The sequence below is a fragment of the Tinamus guttatus genome, unplaced genomic scaffold (assembly GCF_059628265.1).
Source record: "Tinamus guttatus ecotype Peru unplaced genomic scaffold, ASM5962826v1 Tinamus_guttatus_pri_ptg000123l, whole genome shotgun sequence".
In the NCBI taxonomy this organism is placed as follows: Eukaryota; Metazoa; Chordata; class Aves; order Tinamiformes; family Tinamidae; genus Tinamus; species Tinamus guttatus.
Window position 1 is genome coordinate 2,228,513 of NW_028288657.1, and position 27,853 is coordinate 2,256,365.

Here is a 27,853-nt window from a genome sequence, read left to right on the forward strand (position 1 = left end):
CCCCTCCTTCCGCAGCGAGGGGCGGGGGGAGGCGGTGGCGGCGCGGCGAGGCCGGGCGGCACCGCCGCCAGCGGCACCACCATGTCCGGGCGCGGCCACAACAAGCTGCCGACCACCGAGCGCATCGTCAAGGGTGAGCGGCCGGCGGCGGGGGGCCTGGGGGTGCTCGGGGGGGAGCCCTGGGGATCGCTGCTGGGAGTGGGGGGGGGGGGGGGGGTGACACGCTGCTCTGAGGGGACATCGAGGGGGGTCATTCCAACCCCAAATACCAGGACCCCCCCCCAACACACACCCCTGGCGAAGGGGTGACCTGAGGTATCTGTGTCCTCCCGTGGCATGGGGAGCCTGTTGGGGAGGGGGGGGCTGTTTTGGGGAGGGTCTGGTGTGTCTGAGCACGTCTGGTTTGGGAGAGCCGCGGGTTCGGGGGGAAGCTGATGGGACCGCTGGTCCAGGGGGACAAAGGGGGATGTTGGGGGCTACCCCTGCTGCGGGGGGCCCCCCTGCTTTGGGGGGGACACCCTTGGGAGGGGGTTGTGCAGGAAGGGGGGGGGGCACCCAGGTGCACCCCAGGTGCAGGGCAAGGGGTGCCATCCCGGCAGGGTGATGCATTGGGGACCCGCCATGTGTGGGGACACCCCCCCTCCCCAAGGTCTATGCAGCCTTTGGGGTGGGGGGGGATGCTCTTGGGCTTCCCTGCTTGGCATTGGGGGGGAATCTCCATCCCTGGGGAGGCCCTGCCCCGGGGGAGCCTTTATCCCACCCCTCCTCCAAAAAAATAAAATGGGAGGTGGGAGGGAGACCCCTCCTGCCCTAATTCTGACATCTCGGGCCTCCCCTTGTCCCCCCAGCCCCGTGCGCTGCGCTCGCTCTCTTGCTGCCCCGCGGCCCATGCCAGCTGGCCCCCTCGGCACGACCCGTTATAGCAGGTGCTATTTTGGAAAGAGCAGAAGACGCCGAAGCGGTTAACGAGGAGCGAAGTATGTGAGCGGAGAAACTCCGGCATTAGGGGCAGGCCGGTGCCGTACCCGCTCGCACGGTCGTGCCACGAGCGAGGCCGCGGTGCTGCTGCCTGCAGCCTCCTGCTGCCCGGAGCCCTTTCCCAAGAAAGGCTTCAATATCTGGGCACGGAACGGTGCCCTCCCCGTACATGTATGTTGGACCGGTTTGGAGTAGAAGGTAGAGATGCCAAGTGATTATTTTTTATTTTTTTAGCATGTCATGTGGCTGGTCACATGTTTAGATGTTAATAACTGTGGCCTCAAATGAAGGGAAAGTGGAATAGGGCGGCAGGCTGCGCTTGGAGGCTCCGGGGCTGGGTTTTCCTGGGGGCTTTTTGTGCGCTGGGCTCAGCTTGCGGCGAGAAACCAGGCTGAAATTGGGATGCGTTTGCAGGAGCTGGGGTCTCCTCCAGGGCTGCGTGTGGCTTTTATGATTTATTGGTCTTCCAGCAGCCTGAGTGGCCAGTGCAAACTGTAAATCTCCTGCTAAATCCCAGGCAGCTGCGTGTGTTTAGGTTGGCCTCGTTCGGGGAAGGTAATGTCAATGCAGCCATTACGGGTCAGCCGCACCGGCCCCGCTGCCGCGCTCTCCCCGCACGCTTTTTGGGTTCATTTCTTGTGAAATCCTATCAACGCCGTGGGGATGGCACCGATGGCCCGAGTGGCCTTGGCTCCCCTGGCTTCGCGTGGGACGCGAGCTTGAGTGATCCGGGAATCCGGGCGGGAGCATCTTCTGCCTCAGCTGTGATTATTGTTTAAAGGTGGTGACATTGTCTGCAGTTTTATTAATAATTCAAACCTGAAGGTAAAAGCTAATTTCACTTGGTTGAAAATGCCTGCAATTAAGTAGAATGAGAATTTTAACTATGTTTAACCTATATATTTACGTCTCCAGAGCCCAGCAGAAACATTAACTATAATTATGTTTAATCAGAAGAAATACAGTGTTTCCATTTGCTCCAGTTTTATGCTTAAACTTGTACCCAGGTAACTTCTTGTTCGTTATTAAAATCTCTAATTTTTGGATAGGCCACGAATTGCTTCTAAATGGCCCTGTTTGCCAGCAGACTGTTTGCTGCTGTTCACCAAGGTTGGTATTTTTCAAAGTCACTGTCCTTGCAAGGGCACTTGGGGCCGCTCCTGGAATTTGGGGTGATTTTTGCGTAGCTAGGTCCGCGTTTGCTGGTCATCTTCGCTGCCAGAAAGGCTCAACTTGGCTAGTAGGGCCACAGCCCATGAAGTGCTGTGAGGTAGCTTGTACTGACTGGCCCTGCAATTGCATTCATTGAAAATTCCTTTAAAAAACAAAAAGAAGGGTTTTGGTGTTCAGACATTTGGCCAAGCCCCAGTAAAGGATGTGGAGCATCTTCTCGAGCTGTGAGTTCGTAAGATGTCGCGCCGCTGGCAAGGTGGTGAAGACAGAGCAGCCGGAATCCGGCGCTCCCTCCTTGGCAGCCGTTGCGCGTTAATGCGCACGTCGTTTAGTGCCTGTGCTAATTTGCACCCTATTATAAGGAAGAGTTGCGTGGTTGCTGCTCTGTGGAGAGGTAAGATGAGCTGAAGGGGTCCTTCCTTCCCTAGCTTGCGCCGCTGTCTTTCCATAGCCTCCTTTCTGCACATCTACCTTGGGTCTAGATGGTGAGCCCGCATAAAGACACGTTCACATAGAAAACATGGGTGTCTTTGTACTATGGTACAGAGAAGCACCCACAACCTTCGCCCAGGGAGCTCCGAGTGATCCTGCAGGAGCTTTTCCTTTGGGAAGCCAAAATACAGCATCAGATTGATATATCTCCAGAGGCTTTGAAGAACTCCCCCAAAGTTGCTGCCAGGATGGAGTTTGAGAAGGTGCTGGTTTCTCCTGCTGCCCAAAGAGTTTCTCTTTGTCTGCCTCGTTTTCCATACGAGCTGTCATTCCTTAAATGCCCTTGAATGGTTAAGCATTAGGCTTTCTGTGGATGAGGACGACTCGAGCTATACAGTTTTGGAACAGAACACACTGATATAAAAGCCAAAGTAGCTTCACAATTGTGTGCAAAGCAAATAAAGGCTTAGGTGGGGCTTAAATATAAGGGAAATTGTTGTTATTGAAAAGAAGAAATATGTAGGATGATCACTATAATGGCTGCTCACTTACTGTTTGTCTTCCATAACGCCTTAATTGCTTTGTTTTGTCTAATGTAGCCATTTTATAGCTTATAAGCTCCACTTGGGAAAAAAGGAGCTGCTAAATGGCTAAAAATGGAGATAAGGTGCCTGCAGTGGGGCGCACCGGAGGAGCCGTGCGGATGCCATCCGGGTCAAGACGCGGCGGCGGCATCTCGAAAAAGCAGCTTGTGTCATAGTCCAGCAACTTGGCTGGACGCAGCTCAAGAAGGTCTCGAGTGCAGCTGGCCCTTAATAGCACCAGCTCTGCCGGGATCTCTCCGAGTGCTTCTCGCTCGGGATCTTGCTGCCCGGGGCTCTTCCTTGCGGGAAGGATGCTTTATTCTCCGCAGGCGCGACGTGCGCTAGGGAGAGGAGCGCTTTCCTGCCAGCGTGGTTGTGGGATTGGTGCTGATCTTGCTGGATCGTGTGGCATTTGGTGCAAAAATGAAGCAGAAGTCGGATATGGCGCGAAGTGGCACTTCCCGCGGTGTCACGGGGTTTCAGCTGCAGTGTGTCCCTGGTGCTCCGAGTGAAGCCAGCGGTGCCGTTCTCGTGTATGAGACTTCCCCGAGTTGATCCCGTTTAGCCTGTGATATAAACGTGCTGCTCCTGTGCTAATTAACAGGAATGCCACCGCTGGTGACAAAACCAAAGGTCTAATGCCAGCCTTGATTGGCAAGACCGCTCGGAAGACTTGGATAAGGCGCCAGGGAAACAACACTGGAGGGTGTCTCATTTTCTCTGAGAAAATACGGGCTGTTCCGGAGTGGGCCGATGCTCCCGGAGGTGGGAAGAGAGACTGCGGGTCTCCCATGCAGTGCAATTTTCCTGCCCTCTGGATGCCAGTTTGGGAGAGGTTAACTCCATTCTCCCCATTAAAGACCGTGCCTGCTGCTCAGAGAGCCCATCCTGCAGCAACTGGAGCAAATGAGCTTGGATTAGCAAGGTGTGGGGCCCAAACAGTAATTTTTATTTAATAAACCAGGGCTGAGGTGAGAGAAATTTCTCTTGTGGCTGTATTTCTTGGTTTAAAAGGTATTTCTGGGTAGGAGAGGAAGGCAGCCTGCTACTTAGCAATCGAGTCTGTAGGAAGTAGGGCAGGGTGCTGGCTTAAAATAGTAACGAGCGCTGGGCCGTTGGTGATGAACGGAGCTATTTAGGTAAATCCGGGGGTCCTGGTGAGGGCAGAGCCACGTGCTGATCCGCGGAGGCTGCTCGGAGCCCTATATCCGTGCTGGCTCGGTGCCGTTTTCCAGGAGTTCCCCGCTCCATCCCGTGCGCTCCCGCAGAGCTGCCGTTGGGATGCCGGGTGTGTTTCCTCGCTGTGCAGCGTGTTGATGTCCTGCGTGGTAATGGAATTAGGCATCATTAAGCAGCGGGAGCGAGGAAACGGACTACGTAAAGGCCTCGGCATTATCCTATAATGCCTGGGTGGCTGCGCCGGGCAGCCACGGGGACAGGCGGTTGGGCAGTGGGTGACATGGGCTGGAAGGGATATAAAGGATGGTGGGTGCTCCTGGATATGCAGGGTACTCCAAAGGAGGAAAATAAGCCCCGGTTTTGCTCTTTTTTAAGGATTTTGCTGGCAGGCAGGAGGGTGGTTACGCTCTCCGGGCTGCACTCCGACTTCCAGCCTCAGCCTCCGAAGCAAAATCTCCCTGGTTTCTCCGACTGCAGCGTCTCCAGCTCCGAAGCCATAATAGGATCTCGCTGTGTTTCCATTAGTGGCAGAGGTGGATGTGAGTGTATTGAGTAATGTGACCTCCTCCAGCTGGGAGCCTGGCTCTGCTGCTTATATAGGGCTTGTTGGCTTTATCTATCTGGAAATCTAAATCAATCTCTTGACTCCTGAGTGCTTCTCCCCCTTCAGTAAATACCTTTGCAGTGCTGATGGTTTTAAGATGTAAATTTAAAGCACTTTCCCTACCCCAAGCCAAACATGGTGAGAGAGCACAGTGATCTCCTCGCATGGAAGACTAGTGCTGCAGGATGAATTTCCTATAATTGTGGACGTTCCCTTTTCCCAGCAGCAGGCAGGACTGATGCCGACGGCGCTCCCGGAATCGCTCCGTTCCCTTGCCTCCTCCAGAGAATGAGCCTGTGTAAGCTGATGGGAGGTAAAATGGTGGAAATTATCCCAAAGTTGGGGCAACGCAAGGGTTTCCTGGAGGGGAAGGCAGGTGGGGAATCCATCCGGGACACAAAGATCCTACTGCTCCCGCCCGCTAACCTTGCGGAAGCAGGTGGCGACTTTCCCTGCCTGCTGATATCGAGGAATCCCCTCATCTCCCTTGGAGAGATCACGTTAGGAGGAGCTGCAGCTGTTTGCTGTAGACCTCGAGGTTTTGCTTGTTCTTTTCTTTTCCAACTCGAACGTAGCGACTCTCGCAAGTCAGCAGAGGAGAACATCCCATTGATGGAACACGTGAAGGAAAAAGGACCGATCTTCTGCGGTCAGTGTGTTTTTGAGCAGTCGTTTCAGAGGAATACATGTATTTTGGACCACTGGGAAGACATGGAGCATCTCAAAGAGGTTTTTATTCAGGCTATTTCTCAGGGCTTAGGCCTCATCTTTGCACTTGCTGGTGAATTGGCTCTCAGTGGTGTTAGGAGGCCGTGTCACCCGCGTGGCACTTGGCCCTGGACAGGTTGTCTCAATGACAATCCCAGGCAAATCCGCATCAGCACTGCTCAGTGGAAGATGGAGCAGAGCAGTGCAGACACCGCAAGCTGAATGGGACCCTTGCAAGCAAGTAAAATACAGTTTTAATATCTGTATTGCACCAAGGAGGCAGGGGAATAGGGTCAGTGGCTGCCAACTGCATTTCTGAGCCAACCTGCTACGCCAGAGCAAGCCAAGTGTTGCTGCCCTTCCTGGAAAACATGCAGCCCGAATCTGGGTCTCAGCTGCAGCTCGGCGCCGTTCGTGGGGAAATCCCAGCGGCAGGGCACGAATCCATGCGTGAAGAGTTAATTTGCACAGCGAAAGGTTTGCGGACGGCTCCCCGAGCTGAGCGCCGAGCGGCTGATGCGCAGTGACAGCCTTAAGTCGCCTCTGTTCTAATTAAATACTCCTGCTTTTAATCTCCGAGCGCAGGGCCGCAGCCCTACGTGCGCCCCGCTCCGCCGCGCGCTCCGGCCGTCCTCGCCGCGCTCGCCTACCGGTTCTGGGAGTCTTGGCTTGTGGAGCCGCGTCCATAAAACCTCCCTGAGTAGCCTCGGTTTACTTTGGCAAAAACACCCTTTATTTTTGTTCCTCCTGGTCTGATAGCTCTATTTTGCTGTCTGGGGTAGATGTTTTGCCAGCAGAAAAATAGTTTAAGGCTAATTGTGCTCTATCCCGAGTAAAGTTTTTAAAGAGTTCACATGAGTGCGGAGCAGAGTAGTAGCTCTAAGGTTTAGGAGCTATATGGCTTCTAAAATGCAACCCAGGGACTGAATTTAGATATCTTATTTCTTAGTCTCTTGGCTTTGCTCTTGGCCTTTCTCAGTTTTGTTTGACTCTAGTATCGTGACGACTGTTCCTGTATCTCTCCCCCTTCCAAGAAATTGTTCAGCTTGGAAGGATTTGTGGGAAATCAGACTTGCAGAATTGATGAGGAAGACGCCCAAATCTGGTGTCAGATGTTAATGAAGATAAAGGGCGTGATGGTTTCAAAGGGGAAGAAACTGTAATAATAAAGTTTCTGGCTCTGGCAGAATTTATGCAAGGAAGGTGTTTGCTTTACTTGGTGACTCTTCTGAGATAGGAATATTATTTATGCAGCACAATTCAGTGTCAAGGGGATAAATTACTTATTTCCTTAGGTGGTAGGAGGCTGGAGGAGCAATATATTTGCTCTCCTTCATGATTTGGTTTCCACATTGCTTCTGCAGTTGGAGAGCAGTAACACTGTGGCATAGCAGGATCAGGACTCTCCCGCGCCAGCACCGCCTCAGACTGAAAAATGACACGGGTTATTTGTCAGGGCTGGGTCCAGGCTTTGAAAAATCGCTATCAAGAACACATCTGTTTTTGCAGGCGAGTCCCATGTAAACCTACCCGGAGGCGCTCCAAGGGAGAGGAAATCTCCTGTAAATGAGCAGAGGGGCTCTTACAGCAAAGAGTCCTTGGGGTTGTTATGACCACAAACTCGTACAGATCGTAATTTCAAGAAGCAAAGGTTACTCCCTGCTAAAATTGGAGGTTTGTAAATATTAGCACCATCGGGAAGTTGTGATTTGGCAAGTTTGTTCTAATTGCTGGGGTTCAGCCCATCCTTGCTTTTGGTGGCTGAACCTCCGCATCCTTTCCTGGCCTTGCTTGGCTTTCAGTGTAGCAGCCGGCCCTGCAGTGCCATTAATGCTCGAAATCCCAGCCCTGGTGAGAAGCTGATGGCTGGGAGCTCTCCCCTTGGGGCTCTGCTTTGGAATGCCGCTTCTCTGGCTCTCCTTTCTCGATCCGCACAGCGGACACCGTGGGATCTTACGGCACCTGGAGGAGATACTTGTGCAAAGGAGGCACGTGTGGTCTTGGACCACAGGAGGATGTTGCGGGACCCCTTAATAGAGAAACACCGGGACAAATGGAGCAGCTGGAGCTGTGACAGAGATGCCATCCATCACCTGCCTTCGGAGCACTCATCCCGTGTTAATTACCGCTAACGCGGTGCGGAAACCGGAGCCTCCTGTGCCCACAAAGCGGCATCGCTGCTGCCTGGCGTCACTCAACCGGGTGGGCTTCTCCCGGCCACTCCGCCGTGGAGCCCTCATCTTTGCTCAGCTCTCAATGAAAGGATGTAGGTTACACGTGAATGGCAATAGGGGTTTGATAAAAATAGCGTCGGGCTATTTGGATATTGGGAAGAAAACCACTGACCTCCTGCTCTTGCTGTGAGTGGTTCAACAGTAGCTGTTTCTTAGCCTCTCAGAGGTGACAGATTTGCCTCCCATGCAGTCTTTCTGCCCAGGGTGTTCCTACCTTTGGCAGCTGGATCTGATCTTCTCAACACTTAGATCTCTCCGTCATCCTGAATTGTCATTTTTTTTAGCTAATGTCAGTCAAATATTTTAAATGCCTTCTACCACGAGTGGGGAGGGTTCAGTAACTGGAATTTATTAGTACCTTGTGTTTCTGAGTATAGAAATGATGGCTTTGATTTTGCTTAGTTTAGCTGGGGCTGGACTTGCAGTTTGAGAATGCCTGAAACGTACTTTCTCTCCCCAAAAAGCATCTATACCCCTCTGTTCAGCTCTTTGCGTGTGATGCCATGTGTTTGACTAGGAGCAGGCAGAGACTCTTGCATGACCCACTCCGTAGATGCATCCCCACATGGGTCGGGACCCACAGGACAATCCCCCAAGTTTCCTACTGAGTGTTTTTAATCCCGGGTGGCTTTTGGGGTCCTGGGTGCCAGACACCCCTCTCTTCAGAAGCCCCAGCTGGTTGGGGAAACACTTAAGTCTTGCCTAGTTGTCGTAAATACTACTTGTTCCTTTTTCAGTAATGAATCCCACTTGCTGCTCTGCACAGTCATCCGAGTGACTCTTAAATGTATAAACAATAATACGATAATCACTTTGGTTTCTCCTCCGTGGCTTTGGCTGCTCTCTCAGGAGGTGTGCATCACTCAGCCCTTTTGGCCCTGGAAAGGCTGTCCTCATGCAACCTCCAACACGGATGGCAGGATCCAGGTTTGGTTTTAACCCTCTGTGGTGAGAGCTGCTGCTGGGGCAGGTGGTTGGACCCTGTCCGTGCTGGAAGGGCCGTGAGGAACAGGGACACGGCCGACGTGTGGACGTGGTGGCACGGTCCAGGTCTGGTGGCAGGGGACAAGCAGATGAGCTCATTTGCTGATGGACTCAGCTGTCTGTTTTTGCAGAGTTCATGGTAAAAAAGCAGCTTTTTGTCAAATTCTCCTATCTCTCCCTATCCATAGCCTCCTTTTTAGTTGTCAGAAACACCCATGTGCCCATGGACTGGCAATTCTGCATTAATTTCTTGGCAGATCACCCTTGCACTGTAGACCAGCAAAGATCCTGCTTTCGCTGTGCTCCTTATAGCACAGCTGACCTTTAAATCCATTTTACACCTCAAAGTTCACCCGTGCTTGTGTTCCATGCGCAGGGCTTGGGTGCTCATGTCCGTCCTCTTAGCAGGGTGGGAATTGCAGCGTTTTCCCTGCGATTCATCGGCTGGGGGCTGATGCCCTTGAGGAATTGCAAGCCCCAGACCTAGAGGTTTTGTTGTATAAATCAGCCTGGGCGCAATGTAAGCAGGGGAAAGACGGCGTGAAGATCACAGCAAGACATGTCTAGAAGCAGCTGGATGTTGTGGATGCCTCATCCTTCGTTTTCCTGCGAGAAAGGAGCTGGTTGTGCGGGTCAGTTTGGTGCTCTGGCTCGAAGGTTTGGTGAGATGATGTATTTCTGGAATGAGCAGGACACTTTGCTGTCCCCTTGCCTCAAGGTGAAAGGTTTTAGCCACGCGCCCTGCAAGGCCAGGCCAGCAGGGCCTCCTCCATCCCCTGCACCTTCTTACACGATGGGTCACTTCAACAGCGTTGAGCATTAGCCAGGGAAACCTTTAGATCTTAAAAAAAAAAAAAAGGGGTACCAGTGTCAGATAACTGCTCACACTGCGTTGGTGAAGGCCTTTATACAAGTTATACTGGCTAACAGGATTACTTGCTTTGACCACACTAATTACTTAAGTATTTGTCCTCCTCGCTGCATGCAGGAAACGGCCATCGTGGATGGCATTTTGCTAGCCCAACCTGAGGTGGGAAACATTTCAGGTGGAAAAGGAGCAACACGGAGCAATCCCTTGTTTCCTCCAAGGTCTCTGCGTGTCCGTACATCCCCCAAACCGTCCTGGTCTTGCTTTTCCAGAGCAGATTTCTTTCTTTGAAGCTTGCAGCCACGCGCTGGGGTTTGGCTTGCAGACGTGCAGAGCCAATTCCTTGTTTCCTTGCCGTGCCCGGCTCCTCGTGGGAGTCGAGTTGTGCGAAGCCAGCAGTGAGAACTTACATAAAAGTTCTTGGCTGCTCGCGTCGGCATATCCTCATATTTTATCTTGCATAACTCTGCTCGCTTAGGGCTACCAAGAAAAGGCAAAGCAGCCTCTGCCAGGAGCTTTCTGTGCATCTTTTCTGAATTGCGTGATGGGCATTGCAGCTCTGGTCACTTTGTGCTGTTTTCATTAAACTTTCTGTGGAAACTTCTGTGGGCTTTTTTCTTAGCTAGCTCAGGTTGTCTCTGGAACTAGTCGCCATTCTTGAAGGCCTGGATGTGCAATAATGTAGAAGTTTGTGCTGAAAATTCCTACTTCTCCTGAGTATTCTTCTCTTCCTTGCAAATCATTTGACCTTCAGGTGCTCCCAGGCTTCCTTTGGAGTCAGATGCAGGCGCTGGGACAAGTGCCTGGTCCATCCAGGTACCTGTGAATCCAGCAGTCCTGCACGTGTGTTTGCAGTGAAATCTTTCCAGCTCCCATTTCTTCATCTGAACCTCTTTATATGTGAGACCCACTGCTTCCTTCTGCAGTGCGAATGACGCTGCCCTTACAGAAATCCAGACACTGTGGAGGGAAAATAACTAAATTCTGCAAAATGTAGAGTTTCTCATCAGTTACCAAAGAGGTCACCCTTTTTAGGCCATAGAGATGAGCAATTCATGCAGTAAAAATACCGTGCCAAGCTTGCATTGGTATGTGCAGGGCTCTGGCTTAAACCTCTTTAATTGGCGGCTCCTTGGGGAAAGCACCGCGTGTGTCCTGGACTGTTCAAGGCCCATTGGGCACTTCACAAGTGCCCGACCAGCAGAGCCAAACTTTCAAAGCAGCAGATGAAAGAGGGCCACGTTATAGCTGGCACTGAGGTCCCCTTTCATTATATCTGCGCTCGTTCTCCTCTGTCCTACATTTCGTGGGATTTGGAAATTGATGTTCAAGCTGCAGAGAATCTCTTGTGCTGCCTTTCTGCTTTCTGCCCTCTGGGTTTCTCAACTAAACGGCTCCTCGATTTGCATTTAAAAGAGCTCCTTGCATTGCTAGTGGTTGCTGCAAGGTTGCTACCCATTAAATTTGCCAGGGGATGGCTGGGGAGCCCGTGAGCTTCCTCTGCACCTTTCTCCTCTAGCTGGGTTCCAGTTAAGTGCAAATCATATGGACGTGCAGGAGGTGACGCGTCACCCGGCGCATGGCTGTGGGCCCATGCGGGCATCAGGAGGACTAAAAACCCACAGAAAGCTCCAGGTTTTGGAGCCTTTGCGTTTTGGGGCAGCCCTGGGCTTGCCCAGTGAGGGTTGGGGCACAAACCTGGGGTGCCCGTCGCTGTGTTGAGGTGCAAAGCGCTGCCGTCAGCGGGAGCAGCTGCCTTCACATCTGCTCGGTGGGCTTTTACTTCCACTTTTCCTTTGTTTTCCAAACATCCAGCCCTCCTTCCTGCCATTTATTTTGAATTAAGCCTTTCAGTGTGATGGGAGAGTCACGTGGTCGTCTTTTTTTTTTATTATTTTCTCTGTTTTTAATTAACCTGGCCTAGGAAAGGGTAGATGAGTCAATCAGAGGGTTCGCACTCGTTGCATGCAGTCCTGCCATAACACAATGCTATGGCAGCTAAGCTCACCGAAGTGGGAGAGGGCTTCGTTGCCTGCGTTTTCTGGGGATGCATATGGCGTTTGGGCGGCTTCCTAGCCGTGCTGAGGGGTGTAGCTTTGGTTGCTGTGACAGCCCTACTCTTCTTTGGGTATTTGAGAGCATAATTTTAGCGCGAGCGTCTTGCTGAATGCGTGCTCGTCCTTCAGCTCGGAAGGAGCGGCTCCTGCCAAAAAGACGGCAGCTCTGTCCCCTGAAAGAGCTGTGCTAACTTCTCCGCTTCCCTTTCCAGCTGTCCCCTTCCCGCCCACGCAGCGGCTCACTCTGAAGGAGGTGTTTGAGGACGGGAAGCCTCGGCTCGACGTCTTGAAGAGCCACTTGGTGAAGGAAGGGCGCCTGGAAGAAGATGCTGCCCTCAAGATCATCAACGACGGGGCTGCCATTCTTCGGCACGAGAAGACCATGATCGAAGTGGAGGCTCCCATCACAGGTCAGAATGCTTCCCATGGCTGCGATCCTAATGGAGACACAGCTAGGAAACAAACTGCTCCAAGTCGCAGGGTTTCTGCTGTGCTCCTTGCACCAGCGAGGTTTTTATATGAACTCTCAGAAGAGAGGGTTTTGCTAGGGCAGATTGAGCACATCTTTACAGAAGCTCTCATATAAAGTGGGGTGGCTTAGGTCAGAGCGAAGCCGTGCTATGCTCCCTGTTGCTGTCATGACCTTTCTTTTCTTAGCATGTAATTCTGACCCTCTTTTGTGCTGTTCTTCCTCCCCCAGTGTGCGGTGACATTCATGGGCAGTTTTTTGACCTGATGAAGTTATTTGAAGTTGGAGGCTCACCCAATAACACCCGCTACCTCTTCCTGGGAGACTACGTGGACAGAGGCTACTTCAGTATAGAGGTGACAACTCAAATTGAGCCTGTTGATGTTAGTACTAGCAGCACTGAAATAACTTAGCTAATTCAGAGCTCTTATGCTGAATTTTACCCTTTTGCATATGATGAAAATCCCATTGCAGGTAACTTGCAGCACAGCTATGGTGAAAGTGTGGCTCAAATGTGATGTTACTTGTGGTGGAGAATCATGTCCTCATACAGGGACAGAGCTAAAGAGCAGCAGTGGGGCTAATGCAGCTCTGTAGGTCACCACTGACCAAGTACTGGGCAATGCTGAGAGGTGTCGGTCTGAAAGGGCAAAGTAATTGATGGGAACTCATGGCTGCTTCTGACTCACTGAAGATCTGCAAGTGCCAGAGCAGAAAGAGCTGTTAGCAAAGCTGCAGACCCCACGGGATTGCAGCCTTTTCCTTCCTCAGAGTTGAGGAGCAAAGGGAGGCTTGTTCTGGGAGAGGCAATGTGACAGGTGACATTTGAGAAACGGGGCTTAAAAGGTGGCAAAACCAGTGCTGGTGGGACCTGGAAGTGACAGTAAGTATTAGGACATCATTCTCATAGGAAAGGCATGTGCTTCAGTTAATAGCTGCGCTGCTGGGTGCAATTCTGCTTGAGATAGGAAGATTTTCCAAGGAAGGAATTAACTGAAACGTTTTCAAATGAGATTATCGAACCCCTGGTCTGTACATGAATTTTACAGACCTTGGGCAGCCATGTGCTCTTCCCATCCTGTGCTCTCACCCCCTGGGGATTCCATTGCTAATGCCTGCGTTTGGGATCTGTGCTGTGACCTCTGCACATTGTGATAGCACTGAAAAAAATCCCAAGTGACGGATGACTCCGTCTTGGAGAACAGAGTTGCTGGGAAGAGGAGTTTTATTTGGATTTGTGTCCTTCCTCCTCAGAAGGAAGACTGAAAAGCCGTAGGGAGCCAGAAATTCTTGGAGGATTTGGCTGAGGCCTGTGCTCCAGTACAGTGCAGAGGAGCCCAGCGTTTTGGGGCTGGATAGTTGGGTTTTCTAAGCTCTTGGCATTAAGATTTTCATGCTTTTCTTGACCCTCCTCTTTCCCCTTTCCCCCCTACTCCGCAGTACAGAGGGACAAGCCACCAACTGCACTCTTACCCCCCAAAACTAGCACTGATCTTTCACAAATTGGGGTGGGCTTTGATTAGCACATGCAGGGGCTGCTGCAAATGTCACTGATAAGTGGCACCTCGAAGGCTCGACCCCTTGTTCTTGCTGCCGTGGGCCTTGTCTTCCCACCCACCGCGTGGCCGATGCCTTGTGAGAGGCTCCCGCTCGGGCACGCGACACATTTCTGTAGTGAAATGGCAGCAGTTTAGCCCTGTGGCTATGAACAGAGGGTTAAATGCACCTGGTTTGTGCCTGCATTTTTCGCACCGTGGCTATGAACAAAGAGTTAAACGCACCTAGTTTGTGCCTGAGTTTTTTGCAAGGCTTTTCTCAAATGCAAAGCTCCCTGGCAGCTGTAGCAACCGCCCTCCTCAATGCAGAGGCTGCTGTTGGAATGATTTAGCGTTGCAGCTGGGATCGCTCTGTCCCAGAGGTTTAGGAGATGGAAAGGCCTCCAGGTTGGGCCCTGCTTTAGCTGCAGGAAAGGTGAAGAGCAGCAGCAGCACCAGGATTCACGTCTCACAGCACAGGCCTGGGCATCCAGAGGCCGAGTGGGGATGTTGTCGAGCGCCTGCCCAGAGCAGCTGATAATCATGACCTTTTAAGTGAATGAAATAGGAGGTAATTGTATAATTGCATCCTGATGCAGGCAATCAGGAAACAAGATGCAAAACTGGAGGCCTGGGAGGTGCTAAGGCAAACTGGGTTGCTTGTTAGCAGCCTGCATAACCCCTGTAAGTTTTCCCTATTGCTGCGAATATTTGGTTGTCAAGGTGAAAACAGCAGTTCATGGTTCAGACAGGACCTTTAAAAAGCCCCCAAGCCTCTGCTCATCAGCTCGGCTGGATATCTCCAGCAAATTATTTCTGGGCCTCTGGCTTCGGGAAATTCTCATTTAAAAACATTCATTCCCAGTGTGTGTAATGAGGCCACGGAGAGCGTTTGTGGAGGAAGAAAAGAAGGAAAAAGGCGGAGGAAGGAAGGGAAGCTGAGAAAGCTGAGACTGCTGCTGCCTAAAGGGAGGGCGCAGGGCCGTGCTGGGAAGCCACGGAGCCACTCGCCAGGTTGCACATGGAGAAGATGCTCCCCAAAGTGCTCGTGTGTTTATTGAGCCTGTGGCTGCACCTCCTGGCCCGGGACGTGGCCACGGGCTGCGCTGAGAGGCGAAGCCAGGGCCTGCCGTCATAGGGTGAAGGGGATTGTTTTATTAATTATGAAAGTGGGACAGTTATTGTGACCACGAGCAGGGGGTGTGGGAAGAGGACGCCCATCCTGCTTTCCTGCAGCAGCATTCCACTGTCGTGTCCCTTTGCAGCTCTCCAACACATCCGACTGAAGGATGCATGCTGAGATTCCCTCTCCGGAGAGCGGCCTGGAGCCGGGCACGGGCCTGGGCATCAGCTGCCAGAGTGGAAAGAGGAGCAGAGTATTCCAATCCAGCAATCCATAATTGTCTCAAGTTGCTATTAGGCTGTTGTAAACATCCAGTAATCAATTCCTGGGCACAGTGCCTCGGAAAGCTGGCAAAAAGATCTGTGCAAAACACCAGGAAACATCTGATGCATGGGAATGTAGAAATCCGCTTCGTTTCTGTTCCAGAGCTAGCAAGGACTCTTGAATGTTCTTTACTCGTCATTGACCCCCTGTACCTTTCTGTTGGGCAGCCCCCAAATTTTGAGGTTGCCTGCGAAATAGCCCCGAACCAGGTAGAATTCCAGTCTTTTCAGGAAGAATTATGCTGCTGAGTACCTCTGTTCACTTTTATTCCATTTTAAAATGTTAACACATTTTTAAAATCACCCTTTTCCACACTGCGAGCCTTCTACGCATCATTAATGCAAAAACAGCTTTTAAATCCCAATATCCTCCTCTGTGTTGATGGTGTGTCTTTGCATTCCTGCTTTGCTTGGAGCCAGTGGAAGCAGGTTGGAGGCTTTCCCTGGTCCTTAGCCCGTCCTTAGCTTTAAATCACAGCATAATTATAAATGTTTTTGTTGGGAGCATTCCTCCTGCTAATAGATATAACAAAGCATTACTTCTGCTAGCCCTAACCAGAGCTTAAATTACCCTACAATGTACCTTGATGCTATTTCTGTTCAATTTTAAAATTCTTTGTAATCCTTTTTATTTTTTGGAGGGAGGGGGTGGGATTTGAGCTAGGTAGAAACTCCTTGGGATTCATCAGATCCCTGTATTTAGCTAGAGTGATTAATGTAAAGCTTACCTTAGAGGTCCAGTGTTCGAATACCATGATATCTAAGGTCTCTGCTGGAATGTAGCTCGAGATGGGCTCGTTTTGGTCCTGGAGGCTGTTTCCATGGCACAGCAGCGGATTCCTGGAGTTGTAGGCACCGGATTGCTGGCGTTTTTAAGTGTAAAACTGCTGATAGCCTCCCCGGCCCCGTTCTGAAAGAGTGCCATTTCTGTGGCACGTCAGCCAAAAGGGTAAGCCCTTATTAGAACCTTTAATCCCAGTCTTACAGCTCGTTGTCATTATGGGCTGCCCTTCCAGCACTCAAAACCAAGGGAAAAGCGGTAGCATTCTCCCTAGAGCAGATATCAGCTGATTTAACTGTTGACTTGGTAGCCCGGGGTGCTGAGAGGTGAGTGCTCTTGTGTCCCAGCCATCCCTCTCCTCCAGCCCCTTGGGAAAACACATGGAATATTTTGGGGCCCTGCTGAAGTGCCAGTTTCCATTTCACTTTGGTCTGTGCCTCATCAAAGATGATCTTTTTACAGGTGTTGCTGCTCAGATAGGGGATGTGGAAAGCACTTTTCAAAGCCAGAAGGCTTTACTGAGCTTTTTTTTTTTTTTTCTGTCCAGGGTTTTCCTGTTTTGAACTCAAACTTCACGTGGCTGAAGTGTAAGCATAAAAACAGCAGTGGGGGGAAAAACCTCGGTAAAGAAGATCGTGCTTAATTTTTCTGGTGTTTAATGCACTTGATAAAATGGTTAGGGAGGTGGTTATGTCTGTTGTGCTCGATGCTCTCTGCTTCACGTTGCAGCGGGACATCTGGCTCGTGCATCTTCCTCACATCTGGTTTTGCTTTGCTGCTCTGAAAACGGGCGCTTTTTGCTTTGGTTCCTGCTGGAAGGAGAAGCTGCCCCCACCCAGCCCCGAGTCCCTTTGCAGCCGAACGCGGTGTCATTTGTCACTTCTCCAGCTCAGGCCTAATATAGAGAAACACAGCGTGGCTTCCCTCGCCGATGGAGTTGGCCAGGATAAGATCTACTGCCCGTTATGGAGCTGGGTTTCTATCAGGGTTCCACTTTGAAATCAGCTCGTTGGGTGTCTTCCCAGAAACACTTAGTGAAGCCTATGGATGATTAGTGCCCCATGAAAGGTTTTTATGACATGCCATCTTCTCCTTCCCTCTCTTACAGTGCGTGCTGTATTTATGGAGTTTAAAGATAAATCATCCCAAAACATTGTTCCTCCTTCGAGGGAACCATGAATGCAGGCACCTCACAGAATACTTCACCTTTAAGCAGGAATGTAAGTATCTCCAGACCGTGAGGATTTAACTGTGTCAGCGGCCAGGTGAGGCTCTTCATTCTGTGCCCGCCACGGGTGACACGGGCTATCTCTCAAAAAACAGTGCCAGCCTGTTGCCTTCTCCCCTGCACACACTGCTTTGCTCCTCGTCGGTTGTTTCAGCTCCTGCTAAAATAAAAACAGCAATAAAAGTCCTGCGAGGTACCAAGTTATGGGTTGATGTGGCCTTCTGCTCCCGAGGAGTGAACGTGGATGGCAGAAATACGTGGCCATCTCCTCGTCTTGCTGACGAGCCAGTTGCAGGCGTCCCCCCTGGTCTCCCCCTCCGACTTTCAGGCCCAGCAACATATAATTACTGCCAAATGACTTCCAGCTCCAGATTGTGCAGCTGGGATCAGTGATTACAACTGGAAGCAAATAAAGGATTTGTTCCTCAGTGTTTGCACTAGGGAGAATCATTACCTTTAAGATCATTTTAGATTAGTTAAAGATAGTTTCACACGGCATTTACATATTTTTCTAAAATAGTGCTGATGTAAGGTTGGGGAATGACCTCTCTCCCCTGAGAATGACCAATATTCCTCCAAAGCAATAAAAAAATAGATATACCCCAGCGATGTGCTCTTCTGTACTAGGCAACAGTTGCTCAAGGACCTGACCTCAGGGAATAGTTTTTGGCAAGGGACAAATCCAGTCTTTAGCCCTTCAGTTGTGGATGCTGCAGGACAGGGTAAAGGTGATAAGTGTTGAGATAATGACATCTGTTTGCTCAGAAATGGCTTGAAAGACATTGGCCAGCTCTGTGCTGGATATTGTAGTCATCAGATGGTGGTAGATGAGCCCCTGTTGAGCTGGGCACGATTTGAACCAGGGAGTTAGAGGCAGTAAATCTTCCTCTTTGCAAAAGAGAAGATACTGCCTTCCCTTTCCTGTGTAGTAGCGTGTAGGCAAAACCTTTTAGTATCTCTGAAATCAAGGCGGTGGAAAAGCAACCTTCCCATTCCTGTGCTTTTTCTTGTAACCAAGACATGTTTTATAGTAGTTGCAGGGGTTCCTTCATGATCTGGCCCCGATAACCTATTGCTGCCCTGTTAGGGGGTTGCACTGCAAGAGCACTTGAGGATCTTGCAGGAGATCAACAGGGTCTTAGATCCTGTTGTCCCTTTCGACCAGGAATGCAGAGGGATGTTCAGAACCTACTTGGAGGCTTGCTGTAAGCTGCTTTGGGGAAAGCCACGTTATTTCTCTTTGATTTCAGGTCGAATCAAGTATTCGGAGCGAGTGTACGATGCATGTATGGATACATTTGACTGTCTTCCTCTTGCTGCCCTCCTAAACCAGCAATTCCTGTGTGTTCATGGGGGGCTGTCTCCAGAAATCACATGCCTAGATGACATTAGGAAAGTAAGTATTCTCTGGGGTCCTTTCGTGCCTCAGGCTATGTGGGCAGCTGGGACTGGGATTCAGCTCCTTTGTGTTTCTGCTTTGTCAGCCCTGGCCTGCAGATGCAATAAAGCACTGGTTTTTCCTGCAGTAATGAAGAGGGGGAGCATAGTTGACAATTAACAGTGTAAACTTGCTAATGGCAACTGCCTAATAGCATTCCCCCCTTCCAAGTGTGCCAGGTTGAATAAGTGCTTGGAGAGAGGCACTTTTCCTGGTTAGTGCATGGAGTTTCAGGCTGCAGCTTGTGTTCTGCATGCCTGTGCCAGGGGTCTCTTCTGTAGATTTGGAGAGTGAAGCAAAAAGGGAAGGAGGGAAGTCTCCTCTGTCACGCAACAAGGAGGATTAATCCTTCTCGGGGAGGAAAAATAGCCACAGCTCTAATTTCCCATTTAAAATAGCCTGTCTTCAAAATATGGGGTTATAAGCTAGTGTGTTACCAAGTCATGGCAGCTTTCATCAGCCTTGTCCTGATTTTGTGTTTGTTTTTCAGTTAGACAGGTTTAAGGAGCCTCCAGCCTTTGGTCCAATGTGTGACCTGCTGTGGTCAGATCCATCAGAGGATTATGGTAACGAGAAGACCCTGGAGCATTTCACCCACAACACCGTTCGCGGCTGCTCCTATTTCTACAGGTGAGCGGTGATCCTGGGAGCTCCTGTGGACCAGAGCTCTTGGTCTTGCCTATGCTAAGAGATATGGGGAGCCAAACTGGTGTTCAGATCACTTCATGAGACTTTGCAGTGTATCTGGCTGTGCACTAGTCTTCAGTTGACTCAAATGCACAAAATCTTGTCTTCTCCTTCAACACTGAGCTCTCTTTGGCCACGTTGCTGATACCAGGACAGCAGCAAGACTACTGGTCACTGGCAGTGTCCTTTGAGAGGTTTTCAGGCATTGGACTATCCCAGGAGCTCTAGGAAATAATCCTTTCTGGTCCAAAAGAGAACATTTTTGCTGACAGACCGCTTGTAGCCTGACAGATAGAGAGGATTTGGCACCAGGGGGTTGGCTAACAGAATGCTTTGCAATTAATTTTTCAATGATGTAATGTATTCTGGCCTTGTTTAGGGATGCTAGGCACAAAGCAACCGAATGGATGCAGCAAGTGGCTTGTTCTTGAAGCCAAGACCATGGGTGCTGGCCGTTCTCCTTTCTGCATGCTAATGTATGTTGAATTTTTGTTTTCCAGTTATCCTGCAGTTTGTGAATTTTTGCAGAACAATAGTTTGTTATCTGTGATCCGAGCCCACGAAGCCCAGGACGCCGGGTAGGTGCTGAGAGCTGAGCAGACTCCTTCTGCATTGGGGCTATCCTCAGCCAGACAAGTATGCTAACACTTAGCCTGTTTTTCAGGTACCGAATGTACAGGAAGAGCCAGACAACAGGCTTTCCATCATTAATCACAATCTTCTCCGCACCAAATTATCTAGATGTCTATAACAACAAGGGTAAGGCTGGCAAGGCCAGGGCCCTGCTGCTGTTTGAGTGTCAGGACTGGCTTCTTGCTCTCAGGAAATCCTTTTCTCTCTTGCTTTGCCCACTCTGCCTCTGCTCAAGCTGCATTCTTATGCATGAAATGAAAAAGAGCTTTATATGCTAAACTAATGGCAGCTGAGGAGCTGGAAGTGACTGGGTCCTCTGACTCAAAGACTTAATGTATTACTGTTGCAATTAGCTGTCAAGTTATAAAGCTGGAATAATGCTTTCATTTCCAGCCACATGACAACTGAGCACTATTGATGAATGCTGCCATAAAAGAGAAGAAGCTGCTCTTTTTTTTCCTTCTTTTCTTTTCTTTTCTTATTTTTTTTAAGCTAGCTTTTCTTACTTCACTCTGTCCCCTTCCTTAATGCCAAGTGTTTACTACGGGAAACTTTCCTCAGATGTTTTCTTCCCTTCGCTTTGGATCTTGGCTCTACGCTCCCTGCTTCTGATTTGCACAAACGTTAATAGCTTTATTAAATTGCCCTTCATTTTGATGAGCTTTTGTGAAACAATGGGTAAACAAAAAAAAAATTGCTTAAGCCTTCTAATTTTGGAGAACTGGTAGCTTGATCCTGCATGAGTACAAACTTGTCGCTATTGATTAATGAAATTGCAGGTACAACTCCCTGAAGTTGACATTGCCTACGGGCGTGTGTTTGTCTTTTCTTGTTCTCTCCTAGCTGCTGTACTGAAATACGAAAACAACGTCATGAACATCAGGCAGTTCAACTGTTCCCCTCATCCCTACTGGCTTCCAAACTTCATGGATGTCTTCACATGGTCTTTGCCTTTTGTAGGGGAAAAGGGTAAGAGATGTTTGGAGTTTCATTCAACTTGCCTAGTGACTGGTAACAGTACATTGCAATTCTAAAAACCTGTCGCCCAGGCTATTAAATGTTTGCAAACCTAAAATTTGGTGCTGGCAGGCAGTGTTATAATTTATTAATCTCTAATAGCACTGGAAAGCAATTCAGGTTCAAGGAGATCCCTTTCCAACAAACGTGTTTTCCATCTCGTGGTGCGTTGTAACTTCCACCTCATGTTGGATGTTTTGAGGATGGCTTGAAAGTCCAAAGGGCTTAATGCAGAACCCAAGGTTGAATTCCCTACAGCTCTGCCCTTCTGGGAGCAGGGTGGCAGCTTTGGATTGAGGAGGGTGGGACCTTCAGTGAGGCCAGGCTGTTCTGCAAGAATATTGGCATCCTACTCCCCGTCTGCTTCATCTGCAATGTGCTTGGACTGCATCCACCTCCTTGGCAGAAGGTGTGAAGTGTGTGGTCTGCTCTGGGCCCTGCTGCGAGGTACCAGCAGCTCTAAAGTAGCCTTGGGTTTCCACTTCCAGAGTAGGAATGACCTTGAAACCATTTGCCCGTCCAGCTCGTCCTCCACATCCCTCTGCTCGCCAAGCGCGCGCACGGGGCCTCTCTAATCTTCCTGTCTGTACTTCTTGCAGTCACAGAAATGCTCGTTAACATCCTCAACATATGCTCCGATGATGAGTTGATTTCAGATGGTGATGAGACGTTGGAAGGTAACGATTGCTATTACAGCTGAGCTGGTAACAGTGGGGGTGAAGCTGGGGAAAGGAGGATGACGCTAGTTCAAGTGAGCAGCATCTGGTTTGGAGCTGGATGCCCAGCCAGGATCTCCAGTTTGGCTAACTCATATAGTCCTGGGTAGGATATGTGGGGTTTTTATTATTTTTTTCTCCCCTTTGCTATTCAGTCACAGTGAAATGTAGTTATATTCATAGCAAGAGCCACTTCTTGCCAGTTTCTCTGGAGAACTATTTCCTGCTACTCACAGAGGCTGCTCCCAAGTTGTTGTTTTCCCCCTTCCCTACTCAAAATTATTTGTATCAAAATATTTACCCATTTTTTTTCTGTTGCTCTGCAGTGTAGAGCCTAAGCTACAACATGCACCCATTGAACTCCTGGGTTAGGTGGCTCTCATATTGTCCTGAAAAATAGATTTTTTTTGTCTTGATTTTAAGCTATATGTAAGGAGATAAAACTGTTACACTGATGTGCAGCTCTGATACCAGGGGGAAATTGCTTTGATTGATTGACTCTGTGCCTGAATTTCCCCTTAGTCACCACCTCGCTTTTCGAGTGAGCACCTTCTCAAAGTGAGGTGGGCACCTAATGGAAACTGAGATGCAGAAGTGGGGCTTGCACCTAAAAACGGGCATGTGAGCAAAGTGCACAAGCATGGGGGACACTGTGGGGATAACAGGGGAGCTGCTGATGCAAATTCTTATAGAGTGGAGTAATATATTACAGCACAGAAGCAGAACACCATTGTGGTATAACAAGGTGCCACTGCGATCAACTGGTTGAGACTTTAACCCGCTTTTCCCATTGCATTTCGTTTTTTTTTTTTTTTTTCCTTTCTCCCTCCCATGAAAATTAAATTTGTTTCTTCTATCTCTGTCTTCATCTACTTGTTTCTTGGTGTCTCCTCTCCCTGAAGATCACTACATTTCAAGCTATCAGAAAGGTACCCAGCTAGACTTTGCTACAAGCTTAATTTTCACTGCCTGTGCCACCAGATTCCTTGGAGTGGATTTGAATAGCTGACTAGTTGGGCAGTCTCTTCATCCCCTTTCAGTTTTAACATAAGCGCCGTGTGTTTTTTAACCCTTCTGCGTTCCTCCAGGAACTTGAGAAACGGGGTCACGTTTCTATCTGACTTCTGAATGCAGCCACCTAGTGCATGGCTGAACCATCGGTGCATGTTAGACCTCCGGTTTGGCTTGTACTGTTCTAATGTGTAGTTGGGCCATCTGAAGAATCTCAGCTGAGAGGAGATGTATTTGTTACTTCTTTTACTTTGTTTTCAGTTACCCTCCATGCTTTTCTTTCATGTTTGGTCTGTATAGCGGAAGGGGAGCTCACGTAACTCACTCTGTGTTTGTGTGGGGTCGAAGCAGAGTTGCAAGGCTCCGGCCAGCCGTTCACTGCGCGTGTTGGATGTCAAAGCTGATGCTTGTGTGACACTTCCCCGCGGCGAGCACAGCCTGGTGTTCATCAGCAGTCAGATTCGTCAGTGTTCTGCCTTGCAAAACTGTGTCTACATGGCTGAGTCATTTGTGTTACATCCTGTGTAGTGTGATCAAACCTGGTGAGCTTCAAACGAGAACTATCTGATCTGTTTCCTTTGGTGGTTCTACTCTCCGTAGACTTTTAAATCCGTGTGTCATCTCGGTGTTGCCCTTCTCACTGCCATCCTGACCGTCATTCTCTCAGCACTGTTCTCTCAAGAGTGTAGCTGTGACTCTGTAAACCATGACTTCTTTCCTGGAGTCAGACAGGTGCTTCATACTGACATTGCCTGTGCCTTGGAAGCAGGACGGAGGACCTTTCACATGCTGGTGCCTTTTTTTTTTTCTCTCTCTCAAGGTGGGACAACAGTCCGTAAGGAGATCATCAGGAATAAGATTAGAGCCATTGGGAAGATGGCACGAGTCTTCTCGGTCCTTCGGTAAGGAAGCAGCTCGGGATTTGGTGTCCAGGTTTCGTTAGCGTTCCGGGTAACGAGACATTCATGAGCTGCTCTCATGGCTCCATGAAAGCAGTGGGCAGGCAGTGTCCTTTTGGAGAACTCCTTATAAAACATACTTCATTTTTACATCATTTCATTAAGTAAAACACACTTCATTTTACTTCATTTTTACATCCATTACATCAAAGGGATCAAGTGGATCCCTTTCCAGATTGGGATGCATTTGCCATAGCTCTGAGGTGTGTTAAGTAAACGTTAACTTATTAGGAGAGCTCCTGAATGAGGCCCCCTGGATCTGCTCAGTGTCCAGCAGGTCGGCACAGCCCATCCGCATCCCGAGTGGAGTTTTCCTGCCAGGTGCCCTCATAGGGACCCGTGTGAGTGTCATCCTGCTGTCCCAATAACCGGTGGCCTCTCCTTTGCAGGGAGGAGAGCGAGAGCGTGCTGACCCTCAAAGGCCTGACGCCCACAGGTACCCTGCCCCTGGGAGTGCTCTCAGGGGGGAGGCAGACCCTGCAGACCGGTGAGTACGGGAGCAGCTCCCGCTTCGCGCTCCGATGCCGTGACCCTGTTCCAGAGCCCTGGAACAGGCTGCCCAGAGAGGTTGTGGAGTCTCCTTCTCTGGAGATCTCCAAACCCGCTTGGACGCAGCCCTGTGCCACGTGCTCTGGGTGACCCTGCGTGTGCAGGGGTTGGACTAGATGATCCCTAGAGGTCCCTTCCAACCCTAAGCATTCTATGATTCCATGACCCGGCAGCTCCGTGTCCCTGCGCCCGCCCCAAAGCACCAGGGCGGGCGCGAGAGGCGGCGCCTGGGGCAGGAGGATGGAGAAGTAGGAAAGAGTAGAAAACCTAGGTGAGGACGTGGGGAGCATCCCAGAATGTCTCCCTATCAACATCAAGCATGGCTATTGCTTTATTCTCTTTCTGTAATGATTTTTATGGCTTATCTCCCTCCTAAGCTTGCATCAGAGGAGGCTCAGCTCTGTGTCATAATGCGTGTCTGAATGTAGTAGTAAAAAAACCTGCTTTTGTTTGCTCTTAAATTAAACTAAATCCCCCTGATTGTGACCCTATAGTGAAGCCCAAGCAGAGGAAACTTAGATCCAGCCAGCATCACAAGACTCCTCTTCCAGGCCTGTGTGTTCCGCATTACGGCTTCTGGAGGCCCCATGTTTTTGGGAGGTTCCTTCCCTGTGCTTTTTGGCAGATATTTTTGCTCCCTCCCATTTTGCTGTCCTATCGGTGCGCTGCCAGCAGGACGGGGCCGCACTCCGCGCGTTCCCAACTCGCCTGGCCGACGGTCAGGGAACGAGTTAGCCCAGCCACACGTGTCCCCAGAGGGAATCCTGTAATCCAGCGTTTGAATCCTTTCCTGCCGCCAGCCTTGGGATGCTGGCACCCAACCAGCCTGCTTCCCCTTCCCATCAGCGCCGGGTAATTTCCTGAGGGCGCCGGAGAGGGCTTGTTCTGGGATTGCCTTGATTAAATAGTTCAGGAGTGAGAAACGCGTCAATATTGCCGCGCATTCCTGCGGGCGGGAGGCTCTGCTGTCGCTCCCAAACTCATGGCGTTCTCTGCGCACGGAGGAGGAGGATATTTTTTAGGTTTTTTTTCCACTTAGAGCAACCACGATGGTTTCTGTTGCCCCAGTTCTGCTGCAGGGAGAGCAGAGCGTGCGGGGGAAGCCGGTGCTCGTCTCGAGACCTCGCGCTCCTTGCGCGGCCTTGCTCGGAGCGCGGGGTCGCGCTTTCCTGCGCTCCGGCACCTTCCCCTCTCCAGGGATTCCTCGACCCTGCCCGAACAGGGAGTAGGCAGCTTCCCGAGGCAAAGGAAGCCGGGATTTGGCTCCTGCAGATAGGACAAACAAGCTGGACCTTTGCTGCTGCTTTCCCAGGCCCCGTGTCCTGCCCCTCCGTCCTTGGCGGCTGCGGATCCGCCGGCACCCGGGCCTGCCCCGCGCAGCACCCTGCTCCTCGCGCCCTCCTCGTGCTTCTCCCCCTTCCCACTTCATCACTCACCCCCTCCAGGACCACGTGGCCTCTGTGTTGTGCCCGGAGCAGAAACTGCAGCATTTTGAGGCTGGAAGCGCCTGGCTCTGTCCTTGTCCTCGGCCTCCCTCGGGGACGTGGCGGCTCCCAGGTGTCGGAGCCGCCGCGGAGCCCTGTGCTGCCTCGTTGCTTGGTAACACTTGAAGGGCTGGAACCGAAGCCCATCCGAAGCATTAGCTCATTTATGGGATAACTGAAGTGCCCGGGATCCGCCCGCCTTCCCCGCACCTCTCCGTCGGATTTCCCCCAGGACACAGCAGGGCCCAGGAAGGAGCCCAGACCGGAGCGAGCCCCGTTCCCGCCTCCAGCTCCCGTCACCTCTTCCTCTCCCAGACACTTTTCAGCCGTCGCCAGGGTGGGGAGGCCGCGGGCTCTGCGGTAGCAGCGATGTCGTTACCTCACTCACTGTCACTTGTTTTTTTTTCTGTCTCCATTTTTGCATGCCACTGCTCTTCTGTCTTACAGCCACAGTAGAAGCGGTAGAGGCACGGGAAGGTATGGCTGGAACGCCGCGAGAGCCCGCGGCGCCTCCGCGTGTGCGTGCGTGTGCTTTGAAGAGCTTCAGCAGCCCTCCTTTTTACTCTTGCATCACCAGAAGTGGGGGAGCATGGGTGGGAAGCCAAAAAATCATGAAAAAAATCCCCTCCCGGGGCTGTTTGGAGGCGATTTTAGCCTTAGTGCAAACAGAGCAGACGGTGCTGGGGCTTCTCGAGCGCCCTGCAGTCAGATTTGGGTGCCTCGTGGCCGACTTTGTCCATGGGATAACTCCCTCCTGCCGGAACATTGGGTCAGAATCACCCAGAAAGTGGCTGACTTTGTGTCTCGGGTGTAATTTTTGCCTTCCTCACAGGTGGGCCGAGATGGTCCCTGTAGAGAGAAGCTGGAGTCTCCATGCAATTCCCGTAGGAATAGCAGATTCATAAAGTCCCTTTATTTTCTCCTGGGTAGCACTGCTCAACTGCTGATGAACAGCAGCATACGTTCATTATTTGTTGCAAAATGGCCAAGTCCTTGTAAAAAGACTTGGAGCAACCCCTTATATCTCTAATATAAGACTTAACGTTTGATCTGTGTTATTCCTGCAAGGACTTTGTACTCAGCCTGATAGTAAGGAAACAGATCCATGCTCCTTGGTGGGATGTCCTGGCTCGTGAGGCTTCCTGTGCATCTCCTGGTCATGCAAGATGAAGTTTGCACTTGTGATCCCAGGACTAGCCGTTTCTCGTGGTGTTGCAGTGTGTGGTTTGTGCTGAAGTTAATGCCTTGTGGTGGTGTCTTCACTGCTTTGTTCTTTTGTTTTTTTTGTTTGTTTCCTTTAAAAGTATCGTGGTTTTTTTCAGCTCTGAAAGTTTCCCGAGATTTCAGTGTTTGGGGACATGGAGCACTTGTCTGGCCTCCTAAATGGTATTAAAAGAGGGGGAAAAAAATAGGGAGCAAGCAACTGCTGGCTCCCTGGGGATCCTGGTGAGCCCGCGTGGATCCCAGGCGCTGCTGAGGTCCTTGGAAGCTGAGGATGGTGCAAATCCCTCAACCAGACACGTGCTTTTTGCTGCCCCGACCTTGTCCTGTCCGTGCGTGGCGTGGGACCCCGCGTGGGACCCGGCCTGACCCTTCTCCTGTTTTTTCCGTAGCCATCCGCGGCTTCTCGCCGCAGCACAAGATCCGCAGCTTCGAGGAGGCCCGGGGGCTGGACCGCATCAACGAGCGCATGCCGCCGCGCAAGGATTCCGTGCACTCGGACGGGCCCGTGAACTTGGTAACCTCAACAAACTCTGCAGACAAGAACGGCACGGGGAAGAAAGCCCCGTAACCCGCACGCCCAATCTGCACCACTAAAGGATCCAAAACTTAATGAATTTTATTTATTTATTATTGGGGTGGGGTGGGGGCAGGGGAGAAACCAACTTCACCTGGAGGCACGTTCATAATCCAGTTTGCATCCATTCTGTAAGAAAGGTGACCATTTTGTAATTTTTTTATTTATGTTCAATATATAAAAAGTCCATCTTTTTTTAATTTAGCAACCGATCTAACTGCTAGTGCGTATATGAAGTCTTGTGCTGTACAGCTGACCCCCACGAGAGGCAGAAACCTCCGTGGGGGGATTAAACAAAACT

General features: G+C 50.6%; 1 protein-coding gene across 2 annotated transcripts; it reads left to right on the forward strand.

Moving 5' to 3' along the window:
• The first annotated feature begins 31 nt into the window (after positions 1 to 31).
• LOC104581026 (serine/threonine-protein phosphatase 2B catalytic subunit gamma isoform) lies at positions 32 to 27,769 on the forward strand. Of its 2 annotated transcripts, XM_088521488.1 has the most exons (15): positions 32 to 133; positions 12,014 to 12,211; positions 12,502 to 12,626; positions 17,141 to 17,252; positions 18,511 to 18,656; positions 19,189 to 19,328; positions 19,886 to 19,963; positions 20,050 to 20,144; positions 20,862 to 20,987; positions 21,635 to 21,712; positions 22,654 to 22,680; positions 23,583 to 23,664; positions 24,111 to 24,208; positions 26,202 to 26,231; positions 27,368 to 27,769. In XM_088521488.1, exons 1-15 carry the CDS (start codon positions 82 to 84, stop codon positions 27,544 to 27,546), a joined length of 1,566 nt encoding a protein of 521 aa, XP_088377614.1. In that variant the 5' UTR covers positions 32 to 81; the 3' UTR covers positions 27,547 to 27,769. The 2 variants fall into 2 exon arrangements, with proteins under 2 accessions (XP_088377614.1, XP_088377615.1); XM_088521489.1 differs by lacking the exon at positions 22,654 to 22,680.
• The last annotated feature ends 84 nt before the right edge of the window (positions 27,770 to 27,853 follow it).